The sequence below is a fragment of the Acinonyx jubatus genome, chromosome B4 (genome assembly GCF_027475565.1).
Source record: "Acinonyx jubatus isolate Ajub_Pintada_27869175 chromosome B4, VMU_Ajub_asm_v1.0, whole genome shotgun sequence".
NCBI lineage: Eukaryota > Metazoa > Chordata > Mammalia > Carnivora > Felidae > Acinonyx > Acinonyx jubatus.
In genome coordinates this window covers 77,083,732-77,109,140 of record NC_069387.1, presented here as the reverse complement: position 1 = coordinate 77,109,140, position 25,409 = coordinate 77,083,732, and the positions used below count along the sequence as shown (strand labels likewise).

General features: G+C 57.4%; 2 protein-coding genes across 2 annotated transcripts; one reads left to right on the top strand and one right to left on the bottom strand.

Annotated features, from left to right (window-relative positions):
* On the top strand, positions 1–7,684 carry LOC106986414 (keratin, type II cuticular Hb1-like). Its single transcript, XM_027036220.2, has 9 exons — positions 1–567; positions 3,030–3,238; positions 3,871–3,931; positions 4,893–4,988; positions 5,239–5,403; positions 5,673–5,798; positions 6,052–6,272; positions 6,423–6,454; positions 6,961–7,684. The coding sequence occupies exons 1-9, from the start codon at positions 16–18 to the stop codon at positions 7,134–7,136; spliced, it is 1,638 nt and encodes a 545-aa protein (XP_026892021.2). The 5' UTR covers positions 1–15; the 3' UTR covers positions 7,137–7,684.
* KRT7 (keratin 7) lies at positions 6,633–22,979 on the bottom strand. Its single transcript, XM_027036225.2, has 9 exons — positions 22,497–22,979; positions 20,821–21,032; positions 18,666–18,726; positions 17,372–17,467; positions 15,493–15,657; positions 14,393–14,518; positions 12,335–12,555; positions 9,695–9,729; positions 6,633–9,295 (listed from the first exon to the last, which is right to left on the bottom strand). The coding sequence occupies exons 1-9, from the start codon at positions 22,824–22,826 to the stop codon at positions 9,129–9,131; spliced, it is 1,413 nt and encodes a 470-aa protein (XP_026892026.1). The 5' UTR covers positions 22,827–22,979; the 3' UTR covers positions 6,633–9,128.
* Between the last annotated feature and the right edge of the window lie 2,430 nt (positions 22,980–25,409).

The window sequence follows — 25,409 nt, the reverse complement described above, 5'->3', positions numbered from 1 at the left end:
AGGTGAAGCCGTTTTATGGAGGCGGCCGGCGGCCCGGCCCGCTTTGATTCCCGCCTCGACGAGGCGCGCGGGCCAACCTCCAAGCTCGTAAACGCGTTGGCCGCGCGCTCCCGCCGGCCCGGTGGGCCGCGATATAAGGCGCAGCGCGGGCCCCGGGCTCCAGCCACCCGCCACCGCCGCACCATGTCCTGCCTCTCCAACGGCCTCGCCGCCCCCTGCGGGGTCCGCGCCTTCAGCTGCGCCTCGGCCTGCGGGCCCCGGCCCGGCCGCTGCTGCATCACCGCCGCCCCCTACCGCGGCGTCTCCTGCTACCGCGGCCTCACCGGCGGCTTCGGAAGCCACAGCGTCTGCGGCGGCTTCCGCGCCGGCTCCTGCGGCCGCACCTTCGGCTACCGCTCTGGCGGCGTGTGCGGGCCCAGCCCGCCCTGCATCACTACCGTGTCGGTCAACGAGAGCCTCCTCACGCCCCTCAACCTGGAGATCGACCCCAATGCGCAGTGCGTGAAGCACGAGGAGAAGGAGCAGATCAAGTGTCTCAACAGCAGGTTCGCTGCCTTCATCGACAAGGTGGGTGTCCTTGATCACACCGTTCCTGAACCGCATCCATGCTCAAACTCAGGCTGGGCGCTGAGGGTGGAGTCAGAAGCAGGAGGGATGTGACCCAGGTGAGTCTGATAGAGGAGATGAACAACCAATCTGATAGAGGAGATGAACAACCGTCCCGGGCACAGGCAGACACAGAGAAATGAGTATAGAGCAGCAGCCTCTCATCTGATAACACCATTATTATATACAGTCCCTATCCAGACAGGCAGAGTCTCCACAGACAAGGGGGGATGTCCTTGATCACACTCTTCCTGAGCTTGGAAGTCCTGGGAGAACCTTGGAACTCCCAGGCCAGTCTCTGGAAATGGGGAATGGGGGAGGGGCTGGTGATATTTTATGTGATCATATTAGGTGGTGCATTAAAGCACTAAATAACATCGAAACATCTGATGGGAAAATTCATCTTTTCTCATGTGTGTTTCAGTCCTTAAGATTAAATCTCATTAGGCGCTAACATGTCTTCAGTATCCCTCGAATACTTACTGTTCCCTTACCCTTCTTCTTTAATTTTTAATGTTTATTTATTTTTGAGACAGAGAGAGACAGAGCATGAACGGGGGAGGGGCAGAGAGAGAGGGAGACACAGCATCGGAAGCAGGCACCAGGCTCTGAGCCATCAGCCCAGAGCCCGACGCGGGGCTCGAACTCACGGACTGTGAGATCATGACCTGAGCTGAAGTCGGACGCTTAACCGACTGAGCCACCCAGGCGCCCCTCTCTTACTTGTAATAAAGAGAGCAAGCCTCAGGTTCAGGGTTGTCTGGGACAACGGTTTCAGCTAGAATTTAATGTTTTATGATGTGCTTTTATGTATGCCTACTGATTTTGGATTTACGATACGGTGGTAATATCCAGTTACCCCTGAAGCCCCACTGGAGTGTAAATGCTAAGCAAATCCACTTAGAGATAAATCATGAGTCACACAGTACGAGGGGATGGCAAATCCCGAAGTCGGCCTATGAAAGCTTCACATTTGAGAATCACTGCCACCAGTCCAGCCCTTTGAACGTACACAGAAGACAAGAGACACAGGGACATAAGGCAGGGGGGCCTGCCCAAGGCCCACGGGGAGTGGGTGGCAGCCCAGGACTCCAAACCTAGGCTCTCTCTGGCTCTCCAGGTGCCTGGGGCCTAGAGGATCCAACCCATGGAGGCCGCTACCGCACTCCCCTTCCAGTGGGAGCCGGCCCACCACAGCAAGCACTGCCAACATCCACACCCGGGAAAGGCAGCAGGGGAGTGGAACACGGAAAATGTCCTGGCCCGCCAACAGGCAGCCTGGGCTCCACCTCCAGTTTCTCCCCCCCCCCCCCCCCCCCCCCCCGCCGATCTGCCGGGCGACACTGGGCAGCGGCTCCCCATCTTGGCCCCAGAGCTGTCCACACCAGAGCTGTGTGTGGTGCAGGGTGTGACCTTGAAAGGAAAGATGGGGGCCAAGGCAGCCATCAGCCTCCCTACCACAGCTGGTACCCTGTCAGCTAAGACCCCCTGAAGTGAGCCCATATAACATCAGCAGTTCCCATTCCCCTTTTCTGGAAGTTCCAAGTAGGGAAATTCCCAGCTGCCCTGGTTAAGTTGGATGGGAGGACACCAGGGCTAAAAAGCGAGGTAATGTCTCAACTGCAGCTCAAATGTATGAGCTATGGAACCCTGGAGGCCGGGGGGCCTCGCCTTGTTTGCTGACCGCCTCCCCTGCACAGTGTGTCGTCGCCATCACAGGTCTTCAGTGCGAATGACCTCCAGGAAAGGCTTGCGTGCTTCCCTTCCCCGCAAGTCTTCACCCTCCCCATTTGCCAGAATCTCCCCCCATTCACACCATCTGCCTGGCCTCCAGGGACCCAAAAGCGTCCAACACAGGAATTCAGGCCGCCTAAGACCACACACATCCCCCTTCCTCCAGCCGCAACCATCCTGCTGGCCGCCCGAGAGCCCGCCCTCTCTAACCTCCCCAGTCAGGTAGCCCTTCCCACCTTGACCATCCTTTCAGACAACTGCTGGGCAACCTCCTGCTGGGCATTGAGGACACAGACGGATGAACCCTGGCCCCTGCCCCGAGTGGAGCTCCTCATGAAAGGCTTTCATCTTGCGCTACATTCCTTTCTTCCAGGAAGCCTTCCTTGATTATCATTACCCGCCCCCTCCCCCGCCTCGCCGTAACCCCAGCGCAACCCCAATGCCCCTCAGTTTCTCACTCACCCCATCCAAGCCCACCCTAACAGACCCTCGCTCAAGCCTGAACAAGCAATCGTGAAACAAGAATGCTCCCGGTGCCTCCTCGGGCCAGGAGGGCCCAGAGAGGCCATGCTGTCCGTCCCTTACCGCCGCACACTTCCCGTTAGTTCTGTGTTGACTCTACCTGCTCTCCGAGGAGGGCTGGGGAGACTGGCTTCCCCCACTGACTTTTCCCCCCACTTGCTCACCAGGTGCGCTTCCTGGAGCAGCAGAACAAGCTTCTGGAGACCAAGTGGCAGTTCTACCAGAACCGCAAGTGCTGCGAGAGCAACCTGGAGCCCCTGTTCAATGGCTACATCGAGACGCTGAGGCGGGAGGCCGAGTGCGTGGAGGCCGACAGCGGGAGGCTGGCCTCGGAGCTCAACCACGTGCAGGAGGTGCTGGAGGGCTACAGGAAGAAGTGAGTGCGGCCCGAGGATAGTCTCAAGAAACGAAATGGGATGAAGTCAGAGCAGGATAGATTTGGGCTACAGCACCAGAGGAACTTTCCAGTAGGAAGAAGACAGTGACCGGGAGCCTGATGAGGGAGACTTTTCTTTTCTGGGTTGGGAGTTTAAACCCCGGAGAGACTGGGAGGGGCTCCAGCTGCCTCATCAGCGTGGGTTTATTTCCTTAATTCAGCAAACGTTTATTGACATCTACTCGATGTTGCAGGTGCTGTGTTAGGCCCTGAGCGGGGAGGCAAGGGGGGGGAACCAGAACTAGTGTGGGGTTCCTGCCCCCACCCCCGCCGGGAGTTACAGCCCAGAAACAGAGAGAAAGCCTACAAAACTGCGCGCGCGCGCCCACTTCAGGAATGAGAGTCCTTAAAACAGGAAGAGCATTGGGTGACCGAGTGGATTGAGAGCCCCAAAGAATGGGATGGACAGATCCCTTCTAGTCCAACACTCTGTGATGCTGTGACTACCTCCAAAAGATCCAGTTCCTGGAATATGTTTGTCTGGGCCTTCATTCTCTCTTTTTTTTCCCCCCCTCTTCAAAGCCCAGACTATTAAAGTTCTGGCCACTGAAACTTGTGCCCTTTGTCTCCAGGTATGAAGAGGAGGTGGCACTAAGGGCCACCGCCGAGAATGAATTTGTGGCCCTGAAGAAGGCGAGTGACCCCAGAATACTTGTCCCACAACTCAGAAAGCAGGGCAGAGGCAGGAGGGAGCACTCAGGAATTCAGAGAGGCTGAGGACTCCCCCAGAATCGCCTAGCGCTACCCCTCCCCTATTTCCTTCCCCCTCCCAGCACCCCAGCACTCCCCAGGTGGCCCCGGGCATTGGAGTACATACACTGCCTGCTTCAAGCAGGGCACCCTATTCCTCCATCGGAGGTAACCCGCATCTGGCCGATGGCTTCCCGCGTCTTTCTGCCCTGTGCCTGCCAGAGAGCGGACATTCCTAAATACTGTGGATGAAAGAGCACACCAATGCTAGGGGATGGCCACATCCTGAGGCCACCAACAGCTGTGAAGTGCTGGCCTGAACGCTGTATCGTCCCTCACCTCTTAGACTTGATTCGCCACAAATGCCATCATGTGGACTCCCACCAGGTCCTTGCAACCACCTCCATAGGAGGAAGGCAAGGGTTGCTGTGAGGAAAGTGAGGCACAGAGGTCAAGGGTCTTACCCTGAGTTGCCCTGGCTTGGAAGAGGCAGAATTGATCCCTAAGACCTCTTCTTCTGACCACAGATCTAGATTTCTTTCCATGAGGTGTCAGGGCAGAAAGGGCTGGGGCATCATTAGAGCCGACCCATTTTGCTGCAGAGCCTAAGTTTCAGTGATAATGCAAGGTGTGGATTCTGGAGTTGTCTTTCGGGTAGGTAGTGGAGAAAGTGCCTGGAAACCTCATAATCCCACTCCCTTCCCCAAACCTGCTTCTGAGCCCTCTGACGGTAGAAAGGACTTCAACAAGGCCATGATACGAGGCACTAGGATGAGCAGCTAAGGAAGGTCTCCGGGGAGTTTGTCCAGCCTGATGGGGTGCCCTCCTGGGAGTGGGGGGCAGCGGGGGGGAAGCCCTGTGTTGCCTTTCCAGTAAGACTCCTTTGACACCCTCTCCCCTTTAGGACGTGGACTGTGCCTACCTCCGCAAGTCAGACCTAGAGGCCAACACGGAGGCCCTGACTGAGGAGATCAACTTCCTGCGGCGCCTGTATGAGGAGGTGAGGGGCCGTGGTCCAGATGGAAAAGAAGCAGCCAGCCTAGAAGAGGGGGCTGGGGCCTGGGACTGGCCAGGGATCCCTGGGCAGTTGGGGGAGGGGGGTTGGCCAGGGATCTGGGCTGGGGCAAGGGGGCTGCAGTCCATGAGCCTGTAGTGGGAGCTGGGGTAGAGACCAGGTAAGGGCTGAGATGACTGGGTCCACACTGTGGTGGGTGAGGCTGGGGTGTAAACAGGTTCCCCACCATCTGCAGGAGATCCGCGTTCTCCACGCCCACATCTCAGACACCTCGGTCATCGTCAAGATGGACAACAGCCGGGACCTGAACATGGACTGCATTGTGGCCGAGATCAAGGCTCAGTACGACGACATCGCCAGCCGCAGCCGGGCTGAGGCCGAGTCCTGGTACCGCAGCAAGGTGAGGGGCACAGGACACCTGTCTCTTAGACATGACAGCACGGGGGAAGCCCGGTATACACTTAACAAGGCCTCTTCTGTATGGGGTTTCTGATCCCGTGGGATGGTGACAGAAGGGCAGAGAGCTCTTAGGTTATAGTTGTTGGGCAGGGCTGCCATGTATAGTTGCACAGGCTGAGCACTGTACAACCTCCCGACCATCTGTGGTGTCTGAATGGGTGGGAACCTCCATCCTGAGCCTCAGGAGCACCTCTGCTTCTCCCCCCCCAGTGCGAGGAGATGAAGGCCACGGTGATCCGGCACGGGGAGACCCTGCGCCGCACCAAGGAGGAGATCAACGAGCTGAACCGCATGATCCAGAGGCTGACCGCCGAGGTCGAGAATGCCAAGTGTCAGGTACGGGTCGCCTGGGGCCTCCCCAGGGCCACACAGGCAGTGTGTGCCCCGACTGGCTCTCACCATTCATGATCCAGCCCATTTGCAGGACTCATGTCCCTGGTTGTGGTCCCTCAGGGGGACTCCGTTCATGAAGGGGAGAGGCCTGTTCTTGGGGTGTCCCCAGCTGGGGGAGGGGAGAGACTGGACACATGAGGGAAATGGACCGAGACACCCAGGACCATAACCCACTTTGTTCTCTCCTGGGCCCCAGAACACCAAGCTGGAGACCGCGGTGACCCAGTCTGAGCAGCAGGGCGAGGCGGCCCTGAGCGACGCCCGCTGCAAGCTGGCCGAGCTGGAGGCCGCCCTGCAGAAGGCCAAGCAGGACATGGCCTGCCTGGTCAAGGAGTACCAGGAGGTGATGAACTCCAAGCTGGGCCTGGACATCGAGATCGCCACCTACAGGCGGCTGCTGGAGGGCGAGGAGCAGAAGTGAGAGCCACACCCGTGGGGAGAATATGTCTTCAGTCTCCCCCACACTATGCTTTGAGCCAGGAACATGTTTGCATATCATTTGCATCTAATTTGCATCCAGATTATGTGGGGGTCAGAACTAATTTTTGTCTCTGCTCTCCCCACAAGGTTGTGTGAAGGCGTTGGTGCTATAAATGTCTGTAAGTAACCTATGCTGTGGGTTCTGAACTGAGGGCTTGGAGTTCCTCTGGGCAAACTTTTTCTTCAAGGGCCAGATATTAAGGCTTGTGAGCCATCCAGACTCTGTCTCAACTCCTGGACTCTGTCACTGCAATGTGAAAGCGGCTACAGCCATAAGCAATACCTAAGGAGTACGTATGGCTTGCTTCCGATAAAACTTTATTTACAAATATAGGAGGCCAACACAGGCCATAGTTTGAAACCCTGAAAGGAAGGAGGGAGTGTGGCAGTGAATGATTATGAGTTAAAAAGCTATTTCTGCCCACAGGGAGGGCCTGGGAGCACGGTTTATCAAGGACACTTGCGGCCTGAGTGCAGGAAAGAGTGCCCAGGAGTGAAGGTGTTGGGGGGAAGGGGGCAAGAGAGGAATAGAAATGAAGGGGGAGGCGCTCTGAGCAAGAGCCAGTAGGCAGGGACCGCCAGCCACGACCTCGCACGGGGACTAAGCCCTGCTCTCCTCCCGCAGGCGTCAGCAGCTCCCGGGGCGGGGTCGTCTGCGGGGACCTCTGCGTGTCCGGCTCGCGGCCAGTGACCGGCAGCGCGTGCAGCGCCCCCTGCAGCGGGAACCTGGCGGTGAGCACCGGAATGTGCGCGCCCTGCGGCCAGAAGTGCAGCGGCAGCTCCCTGGTGCGGTTCGCGTAGCGCCTCCCGCCCTGTAAATACTCGGCTCGGCTCTCGGAGTCCGCAACCCCTGCCTCCAGCGGCGGGTCCGGGAGCAGCCGTAGCCCTGGGGCTTGAAGCGGAAGGACTTGGAGAATCTGCGGGCCTGACCCGTCCACACTGCAGCCTTATCTTCTTGCAACTTCTCCGCCTTCTCCCCCTCCTTCGCTCTTGCTCTTGGGGAGGGGGGCGGATTCCTTCCGGAGAGGGCCGGCCTCCCTGCCCAGCTGGCCCCAGGAGTCTAAATGGCTGCCTTCCAAGCAGCCTTGGGCAGGGTGCCAATCCTGACCTGCTCGGGCTGCTCTGGGAGCTGGCCTGGCCCAAAAACCTGTGGCTTCTAAGGCACAGATTGGCCCCAGGTCCCCTGGGCTGTGGACATGCCTCTATTCCACTGGGCCTCCCCTGCCTTCCAAACCCTGGCGGTGACTGAGGCCTCGGCTTCACGAGGACATCTCTTGGCGGCCGCCTGGGCTCCCTCCCCCTCGTGCTTAGTGTCCACGTTGCCAATAAAGCTCATGGATCATACATAATGCGCTCAGAAAAGCTCCCGTCTGTGCCTACACATGGGGACGTCCGGCCCGGTTTGGGCCCCTCAGAGGCTGACAGAGAAGCTGTTCACAGCCAAAGGGGAAAGAGGGCTATCTCGGAGGCACCCTGCCCGAGTGCCACATTCACACTTCCTGAAGGCTGCAGGGGGCTGGCCGGCAGCCCCAAATACCCAGACAGCGTGAGAAAGAGCTGGAAGCAGAGGGAGAGAAAGGCAACCAGGAGGAGACTTAGCCAGGAGGGGCAGGGCCTGGCTCTCCTGACACCTGTAGGGGGGCACCTTATCACTCACGGCTGGCGGGACACCAACGGTCCACTTCCCCCACTCCCCATTCCACCCCCACCTCAATATATGAAAATTCCTGACCGTAGGATCGAATATAGACTCCTCCTCCCCCAGAAACCAACACCCTCTTGATAGCCCCCCCATATACACCGCCATCACCCCCCCAGGTGTCCTAGACACAAGAGACCTCCCCACTACCCCCTCCCCACCATCCATCATATGTGCTGTTGCAGGAACAGATATCCCCATAGACCCTAAAAACACCCCCACACGCGTACAGACACACAGACCCCCGACCCCAGACACAGAGATGCTCTTATCGAGCAGCCGACCCACAAATGCCCCTCCCCCCACCAGGGAGCCGGATACACACACAAGCCACCGCCCAGGCACAGAGCCTCCTGCCAGGGGGTCCAGATTCTGGGACTCCTCACCCCTCCCCCTCCCAAACACACACAGGCCTCCTCCCACTGCCATCATCACCTGCACAGAATCCCAGACCCAGAGAGCCCCGTCCAGGACCTGAGGGCTGGGCAGACCCAGCACCAGCAAGGGCCAAGGGCACGAGCTGGCTGGTGCATCTGAAACCCAGGCCTGCGGCAGCTGAATGTCTGGGCCTTCTCACAGCAAGGAATGAACTCTGGCAGCACAGGGCATGGGGGTGGGGGTGTGCAAACAGCCCTCCACTCCCTCAGCAGGAGAAGGCTTCAACGCCCACTTCCTGGCAGAGCCAGACTTCCTGGGATGTTTCTGGGCTTCAGGAGAGGAGCTGGACTCAGTCCCAGCCCTGGGAGGAGGCCAAGGCCTCACACCGGCTAAGAGCCACGCCCCTCAGAGCACCACCTCTAGGTCACCAGTGTGCTTTCCCAGTCACCTGCACAAGTGGCTTCTCCGTGTTCACAGCAGACGCCATCCTCTCTGGGGCCCCTTCCTCCCCATGGCTCCCCAACCAGCTGATGAAGCCAGGATCCCAGGGGCCAGGATGGGCTTCAGAAAGGCTGCTTTATTGGAAGCTATTCTGACATCACTTTTCAGACTGCCTGGCCCTCTTGGGACCCGTGATGGGAGTCCTCCTGTGACGGGAGGGGGGGGGGGCGGGGTGGGGGTGGGGGGTAGGGCTGTGGGTCTCCACACAGCAGAGCTCATTTTCGGAGGCTCCTGTGGGTGGTGGCTGAGGTCCTGGTGGAATAGGACTTGATGGCCCCGGGCCCTCCGCCGCTCGAAAAGCTCAGGGCATTGCTGCCCATGGTTCCCCTGAAGGCCAGCCCGGCCAGCCCACTGCCACCACCACCGGTGGCGTTCACCACGGCTGCGAGAAACGAGAAACGGGAGGAGGGCTCATCAGCGCGGGCCCACGACCTGAGGCCCCACCCCTCACTCCACCCTCCCCTCCTACAGTACCTGCCCCTCCCCCTCCCCACTGCCTGACCCCACCCCCCACCACCCTCTTCGAGCAGGCCCAGAAGGAGCCTGGGACAATGCAAGGGATAATGCACCACAGGTTTCCCCCCGCCCCACTCTGCCGTCTAGCGCGGCTTCCCTGGGCCATTGAGCCCGACTGGCTGGGAGCCTCAGGGCACCTGCTAAAAGCTGGTGAGGGAAAGAAGCTCCTGTCCCAGACAAGGGCAGGTCCTCAAGCCGATGTGCCATCCTGTAAGACCCAGTCTAGCCCGGACAGCGCAGGAAATGGCCACAGCCAAGGACTTACAGATGTTCACAGCTCCTACTCCATCTCCGGCCAACCTGGGGGCAGAGGAGAGAGACCTGTGAGAGCGACTGTTTCCTCAGAGCTGGAGGAAGCAGTCCCAGGCCCCTCCATCCAGGCACCAGGCAAGACCAGTATTCCTTCCTCTGTCGCCACTAAGGGAAGCCTACGTGACCTTGGGCAATGTCTCAGAGCCTCCATTTTCTCACTTCTAAACTGGGGCCAACCTAGTCCCAACCTCAGACTTGTTTGTGAGGGCTGAATAATATCATTTACCTAGAGCCCTGGGCACACAGGACTCGGTGGATGGGAACTGTTATTATTTATGAAGACAGCTGCCTCCCCTAACCAAATCATAAAATCCTCAAAGCAGGTTGTGGCTTATTGATTCTTGGATCTCTGGCCCCTTGCGTGAAGTCTGGCGTGTAGTAATTGCTCAGTCTGTATTGAAATAATTAGTGAATTGGAGATTTCACGAGGGTTGCTGAGGCAGGGATGGAGGACGGAGCAGAAGGTGGTCGGGATGGCTTTAAGCAGACTATACTGGAAATAGAAAAGCCAAGGGAGACAGCTGGACGTGTTTGTTTTGTGACTCACTCCATTGTCACCAAGCCCTTGGCCTTAGGGTTGAGTTTACTCTGCAGTGGGGAGGGGAGACCTCACTTTGGTAGAAGGAGTGAGGAGAGCCCAGCTGGCCTCATCACCCCCAAGTCCAGGAAGGGGGAGGAGCAAAGGCCAAGTTCAAGAAAAGGATATGCCAGGAAGCTTCCAGGCCCCTTGCTCAACTGGGCCCTTCAAGCGCTGGGAGTTGCTAACAGTTGTGGGTGGGGAGGGAAGCCAGGTTGCAATTAGGCAGTGATTTCATGAAACAGTTTCTGGTGCCATGCCTGAAGAGCTCAGAAGGAAGAGACCTGAATGTCTAAGACTCTAGTGATTCGTGTGATTTTTCTTTTCTCATCCTAACTAAATATTTGTTTTTGTGCAATTGTGTATTTGTAACTCTGTATTCTTAAAAGAAGGCACCCCAAAGTGCATGAGTTCCTAAGACCACAAATCCTAGACCTGCCCCTGGAAGAGTCGAGGGGTTAAGGGATAAACAAAAACAAAAAAAAACAAGGAGTCCCTCTCCATGTCTCCTAAGAGTGGAGAGAGGACCGTTTCCTCTCAGAGAACCAGGATCTAAGCCCCGATGGTAGCAACCGACGCTGAGATTAGGCTTCCAAGGGGGAATGTTTCCACTCTCCATGTAACCTTGGCCATGCCACTCACCATCCCTGACCTTCAGCCTGCTTGTCTGCCCACGAGAGGAAAAGGATCAGGCCCCATTCTAAGGGTCCCCACCTCTGGCTCTATGAGGAAAAGAGACCCACGGTATGTGTTCCCAAGAGAGTGCTGTCCCTGCTCCTGTGGTGGAGAAGGGTGCAGAGACAGGCATCATAGCTGGGACAGTTGGGCTCTGGAGGTGCCCTGTGCCCCAGATCAGCTGCTCTCTCTTCCCAGAGGCCTTTGGTGTTCAATTCCTCTTCCCACAAAGGCTGGATGCCAACCCAGGTAGGTTACGGGTCAACTGTAATGGCAGAGACCCTTCCTCCTCTCCTTCCCCAACTCATATTCTTAACCATGCTTCTTCTCTTCCTCTTCCCTGCCTCCAGGCACTCTACCCTCGCACTCTCTCATTCCCCAATTCCTTCCTCTCCACTCCATTCATCCTCCAGCCTCTCTCTCCAGCCCCTCCGGAATAATGCTCCCAAAAGAAAAAGTTTGTGTAAATTCAGCATTTTACCAATGCAACTGAGTGGTCTCTAGGTACTTCCTCTGCAAATGTTTGGTCTTCTCGGCCCATGTACAAGCTCCCCAAGGGCAGAAGCGCGTCTTACATATTACTTATCTCCGTGCTGGCTTCCAATAAGGCAAGCCCTGATGAGTCCTACTTCCAAGCCTTGGCCCACGCTGTTCCCTCTCACCCTCCCCAAACCCTAGCCTTCGCCCAAGGCACAACTCTAAAGCCTTGCCAATTGACTGAATGAATCGACCAACCCATCAAGGTGAGAACGAAGGCCCAACTTCACGGACATAGGTTCCAAGTCTTTCACGAAGAATTCCTGCAACACTAACCCAGCCCGGCCTGCTCTCTGGCAGCAGGTATGCAAATATCTCGGGGACCCCACGACATTCAGTCAATATCCTGTGACTTGGCACTCAATTATGCAGTGAGAAGCAGCCTGGCATCATGGACGAGGCTTGGACCAGGAATCAGCAGAGCGTGACTGCACACCTGACTTGCCCCCTCAAGTCATAAAACCGAACCGCAGTTTCCCCTCCATAAACTAGACACAGTACCTGCCCTGCTTACCTGAATGTGTTATGAGGGTCAAATAAGATGACCCTGGCCACCCATATGAAGTGGCTGTTATTATTCCAACTTTCTCATTGAGCGTTACACCACGTGGTCTTTCCTACTGCCAGGTCATCTCATCAGGGGCAAAGAAGCAAGCACCAGCTATACCCTCCCTGCACTTCCCGCCCCCCCGCCCCGTGCCTTGCAGAAAAGAGTACACAGGAAATGTCTGTGGACGAATGAATGGCAAGCCCCAGTCCCCACTGAGCCCCAGAAGGATCCCTTCCTGGCCTCTGTGACCTCACCGGCTCTCCTCGCCCTCCAGCAGCTTGCGGTAGGTGGCGATCTCGATGTCCAGAGCTATCTTGACGTTCATGAGCTCCTGGTACTCCCGCAGCTGCCGGGCCATGTCCTGCTTGGCTCGGTGCAGGGCGGCCTCCAGCTCCTCCTTCTTGGCACGCGCATCCTTGAGGGCCAGCTCCCCATGTTCTTCGGCTTCTGCAATGGCAGCCTCCAGCTTGGCACACTTTAAGCGATAGTGCAGCTGTGAGCTGGGAGGCAGGCCTCGCCAGTCACTGCCTCCCTGCCTCCCCGGCCAGCGCCAGGGCAACTCACTCACAGTGGCTTTCCTGGCACCAGCCTACTCCCCCAGCACCCGGGAATCCCAAGGATTAAATACATGGGCTCTGTCAGGGCGCCTGAGTGACTCAGTCTTGTTGGGCGTCCGACTTCGGCTCAGGTCATGATCTCACAGTTCGTGAGTTCGAGCCCCACATGGGCCTCTCTGCGGACAGCTCAGGGCCTGGAGCCTGCTTCGGATTCTGTGTCTCCCTCTCTCGCTCTGCCCCACCCCTGCTCATGCTCTGTCTCTCTCTCTGAAATAAGTAAACGTTAAAAAATTTTTAGAAAATAATAAATGCTATTAGGATGTACACGTGCCCATCCCCCCAGTCCCCAGCTGGAGGAGATCCAAAGCCACAGGATCTTCGTTGAGTCCCCAAATTTCAGGCAGCTGGCAAGAACAAAAACCATCTTCAAAACAGGCCCAGAAACAGGGGGACTTGGAGCAGAGAGACACTGCTTGGAACCCCCAGACCCAAAATGTCTGATCAACAGCCCCCCTGGTTTGGGCCAGGTTGGTCGGATTCACGTCACCAGACACCACTTCCGGCCCAGCATGAATGAGCATTCCTTCTGTTTGCAGCTAGTCCTTGCCCCAGGAGCCTATCTAGTCCTGGGCCTCCCCTCGTGCCGCTCAGAGAGCTGCCACTCCCTCCCCTGCCCAGCAGCCCAGCACTCCCCCTGCCTCTTACCGGCCACTCCCTGCCTCAGACCCTCCCTTGTCTCCAGTGAGCTCTGCCTCCCTGCCAGCCTTCCCCATCCTCCGATCCTCCCGGGAGACCCTCTCGTGTCCACCTGTCGGTGCCCTTCCCTATCACACCGGTGCCCCCTTGGCCAGGGACTGGACCCCACCCCCTTCCACCGGCTCCTCAACACCCGCCCCCTGCCGGCTACACATCCTCCCTTTAGCCTGTCTTCATGGGAAGCCTCTGCCCCAGCCCGTGCTGAGAAGGAGCAGTGAGTCAGACAAATAGGGTCCTGCTCTCCAGGCATTATTTATATTTCAGTGAGGGTAGGGGACAGCCAACTATTTCATTAATAAGACAGAAAACTTCAGATAGTGATAGATGCTTCAGGAAGCTTCAGACACACTGCTGACAGAGTGGCTGGTGGTTGAGAAAGCCACCTCTGAAAAGGGGACTTGTGTCCAAAACCCCAGGGATGACGAAGGGGTGGCCATGTGCTGAGCTAGGAGAGCCACGTTCCACGCGGAGGGAACACCAAGTGCAAAGGCCCTGAACTCTGAACGTGTCTGGCAAACGCAAGATACGAGAAGCAGGCTAGTGTGGCTGGAGCACAGTGAGAGGCAGTGGTAGGAAGTGAGGGACAGGACCTTGTGAGCCACACTAAGGGTATCTGCTGGCCTGGGTCCCACGAATCCCTGCAGATTGCAAGCTCCCAGGTACAGCACGTTGCACCCGGAGAGAGGTGCAAGGAGAGTACCAATTTGGTAACGAATTTGGTAACGAATGATGGTTTTTCTCGGGCTGGGAAGTCTGAGGTTCCCTCCACAGGCTCTGTGCCCAGCTAGGACTCTTCTTCTCCCTTTGGCCTGAGCCAGGACCTGGCCACGAACATTCTCTCCTGGAGGTCTCACAAGGACCCTCGAGATCTCACAGGCCCGTGAGACTTGAACTGCACCAGCCTCGGGCTGGGAGAGCCTCCTGCTCCCCGTTCTCGGATGGCTGCCATTCACGTGCCCCAAGAAACAGGGAGGAGCAGGGAGGAGGGCTTGTTCCCACCTGGTTCTTAATGCTGTCGATCTCAGCCTGCAGCCTCTGGATGGCACGGCTCATCTCTGCAATCTCATTCCGGGTATTCCGGAGGTCGTCCCTGTGCTTCCCAGCCTGGGCCTGGAGGGTCTCAAACTGGAGGGCCACACAGAGATGTACGGTGAGGGGATGGTCAGCGATTACAGGGAACTCATTCTTGGTCCCATCCACCGAAGGCCCAAGGTTCTGAGTGATGAGACCTCCTAGCTTATCTTCCCAGGAAGCCACGGTCTGACCCCCAGCAATCTTCACGCCCTGCCAGCAAGCAGGGGGGTATAGCAGAGGTTTGCTTTCCTCCTAGTCAGGACAGGAAGGGCGAGGATGGCTCCCTGGGGCCCACCGCCATTGGTCCTGGGCCTCCGCCCATCCCATCATGTCCCAAGTGCCGAAGAATCACTAGAAGTCTGAGATCCTCACCCGTTAAACAAACCCCTATTAAAAACACACTTATTAAAAACATCAGCACCACCCATTTTACAGATGGGAAGAATGAGTCCTGGAGAGTGGGAGCCACTGCCCAAGGATCACACGGCAAGTCTGAACCCAGGTCACCTTGTTGGCATGCCTGTGCTCTCACCTATGTCCCACGGATGATTCCCTATCTCAGCAGAGACATCCCCCTGCTGCTCTTAAATGCTGCCTCAGGCTCCCTCTTCTAGAACACTGGTTTACCCCAGCACACTCCCTCAGCACCTGCACAGTCAGCTGCCCTGCCTCCACACGGCATGTGCAATGATTAAACCTCCCCGGTCTGGAGGCCTAGGGCCCAGGATCTAGTCCCTACTCTTGCACCTACTAGCTGTGTGGAGTTAGGCAAATTGCTTAACCTCTCTGTGCTTCAGGTTCCTCTGCCCTGTCCCCCCCATCAGGCTGGGATCTCTTCCTGGGGAGGGACTTGGCCTTCACATCTTCTTCTTCCCAGGGTGCTGGAGAGTACCTTAGACTTAACGCTGGTGCCTGCCCGGACAGTGGGACCCAGGCCCTAGAGGCTTGGAGACAGGTGAGGAGTAAGGGAAGCTGACACCGAGGACCCTGCCAAGAAGGAAAGAGTACCCTCAGCAGCCTCACACCTTGGTCTGGTACCAGGCCTCGGCCTCAGCCCGGCTGCGGCTGGTGATTTCCTCGTACTGGGCCTTGACCTCGGCGATGATGCCGTCCAGGTCCAGGGAGCGGCTGTTGTCCATGGACAGAACCACGGACGTGTCCGAGATCTGGGACTGCAACTCTGCCAACTCCTGCCGGGACCAGACGGAATGTCAGGACTCGGGGCATGACCCCACCCTGTTCCCACAACCCATCCTGGGACCCCCCCACTGCCACACTAGAGGAAGGCAAAGGGAGAAGAGGGAGAGGAAGGCAAAGTGGGTGTGGGTCACCAGGCAGCAAGGGGACACAGACCCAGCACCTGCTAAATAGTCCGCCCACCCCCGGCAACCCAGAGAGCCCATTAGTAACTTCTCAACAAAAGAGTCTGGTGGGAATCACAGCCGATAGAGATGCGACAGAATGTGATGAACGGTAATGTCTCCTTCTGGGGAGCTCTGCTGTGGCAAGAGCTCGGTCGTGAAGTGGATCACTAGGGGGTGTGGGTAAAATAAAATATCCCACCCGATAACGGAACTCTCTCCAGCCTTCAAAACGGATGATATGGCTGTACTTATAGCTATGGTACACCATTACATGAAAAAAAAATACACTCCTGTTTTTATTTAAAATACATATGTCTAGGGGTGCCCGGGTGGCTCAGTCGGTTGGGCGTCTGACTTCGGCTCAGGTCATGATCTCCCAGTTCGTGAGTTTGAGCCCCGCATCGGGCTCCATGCTGACAGCTCAGAGCCTGGAGCCTGCTTCAGATTCTGTGTCTCCCTCTCTCTTCCCCTCCCCTGCTCATGCTCTGTCTCTCTGTGTCTCAAAAATAAATAAAAACATTAAAAAATAAAAATAAAATAAAATATATATTTCTGTATCTCTCTGTGTGTATAGGCACAGTTTGCAAAGTCTGAGAAGGTAGGCACCAAGATGATAAGAGCACAGATAAATGACCTGTTTTCAGTTTTGCGCTTTACTCAATTTTCTGGATTTTTGGCCATGAGCGTGTACTTCTTTCATGATGAGAGGAAAATAATTAAATACACATATACGTATACGTAGGCACGCATACATACGCATAGACGTGCATATATATAACATGCAACAGACGTATGAAGGGCTGCACAGAGATCAGAATGCCCGAAGGAAACCCCAAGGAGCCAGCCCCTGCATTAACACACGTGGAAATTCACTGAGGGGCTAATGGGGGCTGGACGTTCACAAAAGCTAGACTGAAAGGAGTTGAGAAGTGGTCTATAATTAACCTCGTATATAATAAAGTCGCAGACCAGCCCTGCCAGATGACTGGCCATCCTATCTTCCGCTGAAGGCCACAGATTCCCACTGATAGGAGTGGAGAGGTTCTAAACCCCCAAGTGGAAAAAGAATTGAAAGCCCAAGGCAGGGGAAGAAGGAGAGAATGAGACCACAGGGGTAGACAGTGGCCTGTACTTGGGGGCCACCCTCCAGTCCCTCCGGGTGTAAACTCCTAGGCACCACAGTCTCTCCTGACTCAGAACCCCCTTCCCACCCCACCCAGCCCACCTCTGAACTCCATCACAGCCCAGGATTCCCTAGACATTCTCCTGGTCCCTTCCAACCCCTCCCAACACCCCTCCTAACAAATGGTCATCCCATGTTTCTAGAAGGCCAATCCTAACTGACCCCACCCTGCTCTGCTACCCTCAGCCCCTCCTAAGCTCCCTGCCCACCATGGATTCCTGAATCCAGAAAAGTTAAAGAAGAGGATAAGGCCTGCACACACACTCAACACACACCAAGACGGCCCAGAGGCAGGGGGTAAACCCCTTGATTAAGACACAGAAGACATGACACGTCTCCCATATCCAAGGTCCTTACCGTCTCATAGAGGGTCTTGAAGAAGTTGATCTCGTCATTCAGGGCATCCAACTTGGCCTCCAACTCCACCTTATTCATGTAGGCAGTGTCCACGTCCTGGGGGCGGGGTGGGGGGGGGTGGCAAGAAGGGGTAGAGAGACACCATGGCTTCATGCGCCGACCATTTAGCCGGGATAGGAACAAGCCAGCTCTGTCCAACCCACAGGGTCAAACACCAGGGCCCTACCAAGAAACATAGCAATTCTCTAGGCCGTGTGACCTGGCCACAGGACGTCTCCTCTACTGGGCCCTCCCAGGCTGCGTGAGGAACATCATTTCCATGCATCATTCCAGGAACCGTACCGGTGTCTGCCTTCCCAGCACTGGAAGCCCAAAGCAGCCCGCAGCCCCAAACCTAGCACTCTCCCAGCTCCTGACTGGTGGTTTGGACACAGCCCTGGCTCTACCACCTACCAGCCATGTGACCTTGCACAAATCACTTCAACTCCGTGAGCCTCAACTTCTTATGAAATAGAAGAGCACAAAATCATCCAGACTCCAAGGCTCGTAGATGTGGAGGACCTCCAGCCTAAATGCAGCTTAGGTAACTGTGATACAGGTAAGCCACAGACAACAGTGCAAGCCCAGGTGTCACTGGGGAGCCACACATTCTTGTGCCCAAACTCCCGTGGGTCAGGCTCGCTTTTATTCATCCCCAAAGCTCCTAAATCTTGAAAGGCCCAGCACCCTGGGGTAGGTTGTCTTCACGTGGGTGGGCCGTGAACACAGTTGCCCAGAGAGTGGACTGAATTGGGATCTGAAATCAAGCCCTTGTAAGATATTCCTAAGGCCTTCTAACCTTGCCTTGCACTTCTCTAGGGACAGGAAGATCGCTCCGCCTCAGGCAGCCCATCGCATTCCTTCAGCAAATATTTCAGCCATGCCATTTGCCAACCTTTGTCTGTCATGCAAAGTTCTGACTGTGATAGAGCACTTCCCTATTTGGGCTTGAAATCTCCCCTTCTAACCTCCATCTTTTGGTCTTAGCTCTAACCCCTCGAGGCCAAAAACAAGTCTAGTGACTCACCCGACGTGCACACAAACACACACACACGTACACAGGACGGGCCGTGCTACGAGGGCCTGGCTTCCAGATCTGTCCTTTTCCAAGCTCATCACTCCCTTCTTCTAGTACTCGGGCCAGACTTTGGCCACAGGTCCCTACTGGCTGGCTGCTCAGGTGAGAGGGCCACGTGGTCCCCTGGCCCATGTGTTTTCGGACAATGCCCCCACACCAGTCTGTCTTCCCCCTCACCTTTTTCAGCACCACGAACTCATTCTCAGCAGCTGTGCGACGGTTAATTTCATCTTCGTACCTGCAGGAGAAGGAGGGTGTGTGGTATGGGTGCAGCTTTGCCTCTGTCCCCCCTCCTCTCCATGTGTGGAACTCTGCCCTGCATTGGCTTCACCCCTCCTTAATGACACGCCTGGGAAATTGGGTGTCAGCTGTGAAACCAAATGTCCCTGACTTTCCCTTATAGCTATTCCTAAGGCTAGGAATCTCGGCACAGGATGAAAGGGGGGAGAGGAGGAAATGTATATAAAGTAAAAGACAAAAACTGCACAATCTAGGAGCAAAAAAGCAATAGTCATAGCCATGCTTAGGGATCCTTTAAATGGGGCCTGCAGTGTTAGGTGCTTCCCACGGATTAGCTCACTGAACCCTCACGACAACCCTGTAACAATGGTACCACGATCAGCAGGAGGCACAGAGCAGAACATAATCTGTCCAGTCACTAAGCTGCTAAGTGGCAAAGCCCAGACTTAAACCCAGGCAGTCTGACTCCAGGCCCATGCCCTAACCACTGCCTAATCCCACCCTCAGGAGGCAAAGAAGGAGCCTGAAGCGGAGGCAATTTATGAAATCAGGAAGAGGGTGCAGCCAAGTTCTGGGGAAGAACCAGGCCCCAGCTAGGTGGTCTGGCGCCAACCCTACTCCCACAGGGCAACCCCCCCATCCCTCCTTGTTCCAAGAGGCCAGCCCCACCCATAGGAGGACACTGGCAATTCAGGACACAGAGCAAGAGAGCACTGGAGCCTGACCCAGCATTTATTTGGAAACTTTTTAAAAAAAGGTGTCAGAAACAGGAACTCAGCAGTGCCCGAGGGCTACAGGAGGGCAGCAGGGCAGCTATGATGGGGAGCAAGCAGGCCCCTCCAGGAGCCCAGACCCCCAGCTCCCCGCTCCCTGAGGTTCTATAGAATAGTTGTGGAAATATCCTGAAGGCTATCTGTTCACTCTTGACTCAGCACCATGCCACTGAGAGCAGAGGGCACACAAATTGGAGCTCACTGGGCCCTTCCATGTGCCCTTTCCAGGCCTCCCTGGGCCCCAGTCCTGAGCTCAGCCTGGCACGTAGGCTCTGGAGTGAGGGTATATGTGAGCGCGTGCACACACACACACACACACACACACACACACACCAACAGAGGCTCGCTGGTTGCCCTGCACCTGTCTGCCTCCACCTGCTGTGGGATTATTGCTGTTGACTGTCTCTCTAGGCTGTCGCTCTAGGGAAGTAGGGGAGTGGGCACCCTCCACAGAGGCCTTTTTGTTTGTTCTACCTCCGGTCACAGCCAGTGTCCCTGCTCGGCTTAGTCATGCACCTCCAGGGCAGAGCACAGAACTCACTCACTACTCCCAGCACCACTGGGCAAGTATGCTAGGGTGGGGCCCAGCCCAAGCCTCTGGCTTCGGTTTCTGTTCGGTGATAAAAGAGAATTCAGTGGGCACCTCAAAGGCTTGTCCTTAAACCCCCAGTCTTCCAGGCCCCTGCAAGCCCTGCCCACCGCCGACCCCCCCCCCCCAGCCCCACCACAGCCTCCTCTCTGGTTCCTGCGTTGACCAGAGCCACCCCTCAGCTTCTGCAACCCTCCCATGGCTCACAACGATCCCTCCCTCTCCTTGCTTCTTTCAGCCCCAAGTCGGCTCTGTGTCTCCTCCTGGGAGTCAGGGGCCCGACATTCAAGTCCCAGCTCTCCCAGTGACCTGCCACATGATCTCCATCAGGACCCTGAATCTCTCTGGTGTCTAACTCCTCACCGAAACAGAGGGGCTCTTCTAGAACATTCTGTGAGGGTCGCGCACGTTCTGAAGCACACCGGTCACAGGACACCTCTGTCCTACCCTCTCCTGGGGCCTTGGTCAGGCACCCAGAGAGAACAGCGTGGGTCAGGGCTGAGCGGGGATATTTCCCTGGGAGTAAGTCGGAAACAGCCCCCCGGGAACAAAGAGAGGAACAGAGAGACAGGGAACGTGTCGGTCAAGGCCTTCCCTTCAGGGGTTGCTGTACTGAGTGGCTACACACTTGACCCCTAAGCCCAGAGAAGGCCTGCTGAGGATCAGCCGATGATGGGTGCACACCCCTGCCCCCCACCCCCGCCAGGGCACACCACACTGGGGTCAGTACTTGTTCTTGAAGTCTTCTACCGCGTCCTGCACGTTCCGCAGCTCCACCTCCAGGCGGCCTCCTTCGAGCTGCAGCCCCTCAAGCTGCCTCCGCAGGCCAGCAATGTGCGCCTCAAAGATGCTGGGGAGGCCGCTGCTCTTGGCCGACCTCTGCTCCTGCAGCAGGGTCCACTTGGTCTCTAGCAGCTTATTCTGCTGCTCCAGAAACCGCACCTGAGAGTAAAAGAGAGGAGGAAACTCATGAGGGGCAGGCCATGCTGCCCACACTGGGCTTGGGAGGGTCTCCGCCCACCCCGCACAGCCCAGGCTCCCGCGGGCCCGTTCCACCAACCGGGGGCCGCAGCCCTTGGTCCCCTCCTCCAGGGCTCTCTGTCTTACGTGTCTTAAAGCCTGACCCAGGGGTCAGGGCTACCCGGTCACCAATGTGTCCCCTCCCACCTATGTTCCCTGCCATACTGCAGATGATCTTTCCCGCCACCGTCCCTGAAGGGCTGCCCCCTCCCTGTCTGTCCTGGGCCACCTCCCTCTGTATCCTCTCTCTGCCTCCCCTTTCCTCCAAGATCTCAGGACAGGGTGCTACAAAATGAGCACCTACTAGATGCTCAGCTTGGGGTCCAAAAGTCCCCTTGGATGCTTCCAGTGTGCCTGGGAGTGGGAAGCAACCTCCCCAAAACTAGCAACTCGGAGCAGCAGGACCTGGGGGGCTACAGACAGTAAGGTAGAACCGCTCAACAGCAGGGGAGGACCCTGGGCCTGGGGAGGCTTCAGGAGAAACTTAAAGATGTATACGGTGTGAATGATGAAGGAGAGGGCATGGGCGCGGGGGAAGGAGAGAACTACAGCCAAACAGGGGAAGGAAAGTCTGGTCTATACCCAGGAGGCAGGAGGCCCTGGCCAGAGGGGTCCAGCTAGGCTAGCCCTTAGTTCCTGATCCAGCCCTACAGCGCTCCCTTCCTAGACCCTCCAGTCAAGTCTGCTCCTCTCCTTGCCAACTCCCACTCTCTCCCCCCCACTCCCTCCCCCAACCCTGTGGGACCCAAACAGCCAGGAAAAAAAACGCTTCCAAATGGCCCTTCCCCAGGGCCTCTCAGTGTGCTCCCCACCCCCACGGGGGGGCCCAAATGGGCTCTCTCCAAGGGCCTCCCTTCCACCACCAAAGGGAGTCTGGAGGACCAGGTAAGTGGGCAGGTACGTCAGGGAGCCTCCCTCCCTCCCTCCAGCCCTTGATTTTCAGCATCTGCCCCAGCAGAAGCAGTAGGAGGAGGGAGGACCTTCTCAGCTGGGAACAATGTATCACCCCTACCCCATCTCTGACGCCACACAGCCCCCTCTCAGCGAAACTCCTGGCCCTGGCCTCTGGAGCTCCCCACCTGAAACAGCCCAAGAAGCCAGCAGCCCACTCACAGACGCGCCAGCCGCCGCCAGCCGCGGCTGCCTGACAGACTCAAGCACACATCCTGGGAAGAAAAAGCAGGGCGATTTGGGCAGCTCTCTGGAAGAGGAGGCTTGGAGACTGAAGGGGAAAAACAGCCACAGGCTTCACGAGAAAGAGAAAGGTTTCTGATAGTGGCGGAAAGAGAACACGCCAGGCCTCCGGGCGCCTGGCCCGCGCACGGGCTGGGCTGGGGTGGCTGCTGTGGCCCGGAGCGTGGCTTGGGGCCGGGTACGGCGGCTCACCTTGTCGATGAAGGAGGCGAACTTGTTGTTGAGGGTCTTGATCTGCTCGCGCTCCTCCTGGCGCACCTGCTGGATGGTGGGGTCGATGTCCATCCGCAGCGGGACCAGCAGGCTCTGATTGATGGTGACTTCGCGGATGCCGGCGCCCACCGGGCCCCCGTGGGTGGAGCGCACGGGCACACGCGCCCGCGTGGCGCCCAGGCCGTAGAGGCTGCTGCTGCTGAAGGCACCGCCGCCGGGGCGCACGGAGCTCAGGCGCACCTGGGCGCCGCGACCCGGGAAGGCGGCGGAGCGCGAGCTGAAGACCTGGGAGCTTAAGTGGATGGACATGTTGGCTGGACCGGGCTGGGCCTAGCGGCGGGCGCGCGAGGGAGCCGAACTCGCTGACCTCCCGCGGCTGGGTCGCTTTTATCCGCTAGGCTCCGGTGGCGGATCGGCTTACACAGGTAGGGGCGGGGCTGGCCGCCGGCCACCCTTCGCTGCCCGCCGGGCCCCTCCCCGGGCCACGCTTCCGCTCTCTGCCCTGGCCGGGCTTTGGGGCCCAAGCCGGAAGCTCCCAAGTGGGGCGCAGGGCCATAGACCCCCAGAGCCCCGGATGCGGGCTGACCTACAGAGTGGCGGGAGGGAGACCGCCATCTGAGCAGATCTGAAACAAGTTCAGTGTTCCGGGAGGAGGCTTGGGCAAGATTCCTGAGGCCAGAGCAGAGAGATCAAGCCGTAAAAGACTGGGGGAAGGGGTGGGCAAAACGTTCTAGTCCGGGAGTCAGCCCCCAGCTCCCTTCCCCAGGCATTCCAGAAAGGCATTCCCTGACAGCCTCCAACCCCCAAGTTCAGTTCCTCCTTGAGGGATCAGCTCAGTTCTTGAGTAATCTGACCCCAAGGTGCCCTGGCCTGGCTGGTTTCCCCGGCAAGTCCACCATATAGAAAGTAGGCCAAGTGGGGCACGACCCCTCTTCTGGTCCCTCTCCTCACTCCAGTGGGCACCTGAAGCCCAGAGACACTGTGGGAATGGTCGCCTTGGGGCCGGGCGTCCCCCTACCCCTAAGTCACATTCCTATCCACTTATTTTATCTGTCCCTGGAAAGGAAGGGGACACCTGCGTGTAGTTGGGACACTTTGTGGATGTCTACACTTCTGTGTGTACAGACCTGCAGGCCACTGGGCTTCTCTGTGTGCTCACCTGAGACGTGTGTGTGTGTGTGTGTGTGTGTGTGTGTGTGTGTGTGTGTCTGAACGTTCCTGTACAGGTGGAAGTCTGTCTTCAGCGTGTGGCAGGGTGTCTGTGGACACACAATTGCACACTTCTGTAGGCAGGTCTGTGAGCGTGCTTGTTTGTGTTTGCACGCAAACACTCTTCCCCATCTTCCACTGCTGCCATTTTCCTGTTTAAAGGTCCCCTGCTCTCATCGTGTCACCCACCAAACAAGTCCCAGCAGTGTCAAACCCAGCCCAAGTTGGGGAGAAACACGGCGCTGGAACAGGGGGCACTGGACAGAGACGGCTCCAGAGGCTTCGTTTCTCGGAGCCTCTAGCCACGCTTGCCACGCACCTTCTGTACGGCCCCGCCCTCATTCTCCCCAGACCCGGTTCAGCTAGAGGGGCCACCTAAGGAGCCTTTGGAAGAGACAGCTGACAGGCCTCCAGCCCCCCCCCAGTGAGCCCACCAGTTTGTCACCTCAGACCAAGCCCTCGGGGCCATCCTGGGTGGAGGAGGGTGGGAATGGAATGTCCTTCCTGGTTTTCACTTCAGTTAGATAAGGATTTCCAGTGAAGCTGACCTTGCAGCAGCCCCTACTCAGGGTTCTCAGTAGAGGCTCACGCCCCCAGCCCTCCCTCTCCTCCGTGTTGGTGTTGGGACAGCTCAGGCCAGAGGCAGAGGGATGCCCAGGGAGACCGCCGGTGGACTCTGCTACGGGGTGTGTGTGTGTGTGTGTGTGTGTGTGTGTGTGTATGTCTGGGAGAGAGAGTCGTAACCTGGAAGCTGTAGTTTGAAGAACACACAGAATTCCTGGCCTTGTGATATTTGCCGTCGCGGGGAGCCCACTCGCCCCCAGCCCCCACCCCCAAGCAGGCTAAAGAGACCAACTGTTTCCTTTCCACACGCTCACGCACATACCCTGTCATTCATACACACACAGATACACACACACACACACACACACACACACACACTCCCGCTTCCTTACCCCTCAAGGTTCATTCTCAACTCTTTTTCCCCCGCTACCTCCCACCCCGGGCTCCTACCCCTCGGCCCCCACCTATGGTCTGCAACCCTTCCTGCCCCCTCCCACCTGCAGCCCCCACGGGATCTGCTCCCAGCCACCCTTACACTTCTCCCGTAGAGCCTGGCCTGAGAGATCTTTGCAAACCAGAACACTGCCGGTGACCTCCCTCGTGACCCTGGATAAGTCACTGCCCCTCCCTGAGCATGGTTTCTACACCAGAGAAGAAACCCCAGCGTTCCATGGCAAGAGGGAGCTGGGAGGACATTCAAAGAAGGCTTGGCGGATCCACCCCTCAGCCTCCCCATCCCCTCCCTGAAGTATTCCCGGCAGCTCCAGCCCTGCCCACCTGTCTCCCCCCACCTCTGCATCTCCAGGCCGGCACCGCAAGCGCACTCCGTGCCAGGCCGCACACATAAGCACCCTCTGGACGGCTTCCTGAGGAGCCGTCCACACCGAGAGGCTGCCGAGCGCATTCCGGCCTGCACGAGTGCACAGCATGGCGGGCCATCTGAACGGAGTCTCCCACCGCAGCCCATGGCTCTGCCGGCTTCACAGACCTTCCTTAGGACATTTGGGGCAGAATCTTAAGACAAGATAATCCCCGAAGCCTTTCCTAGTCGGCCCTTCCCTGCGCAGCACACCAAGCACACCCACCAAGCACACGCTCAGTGGCCCCCTGCCTCCCGGC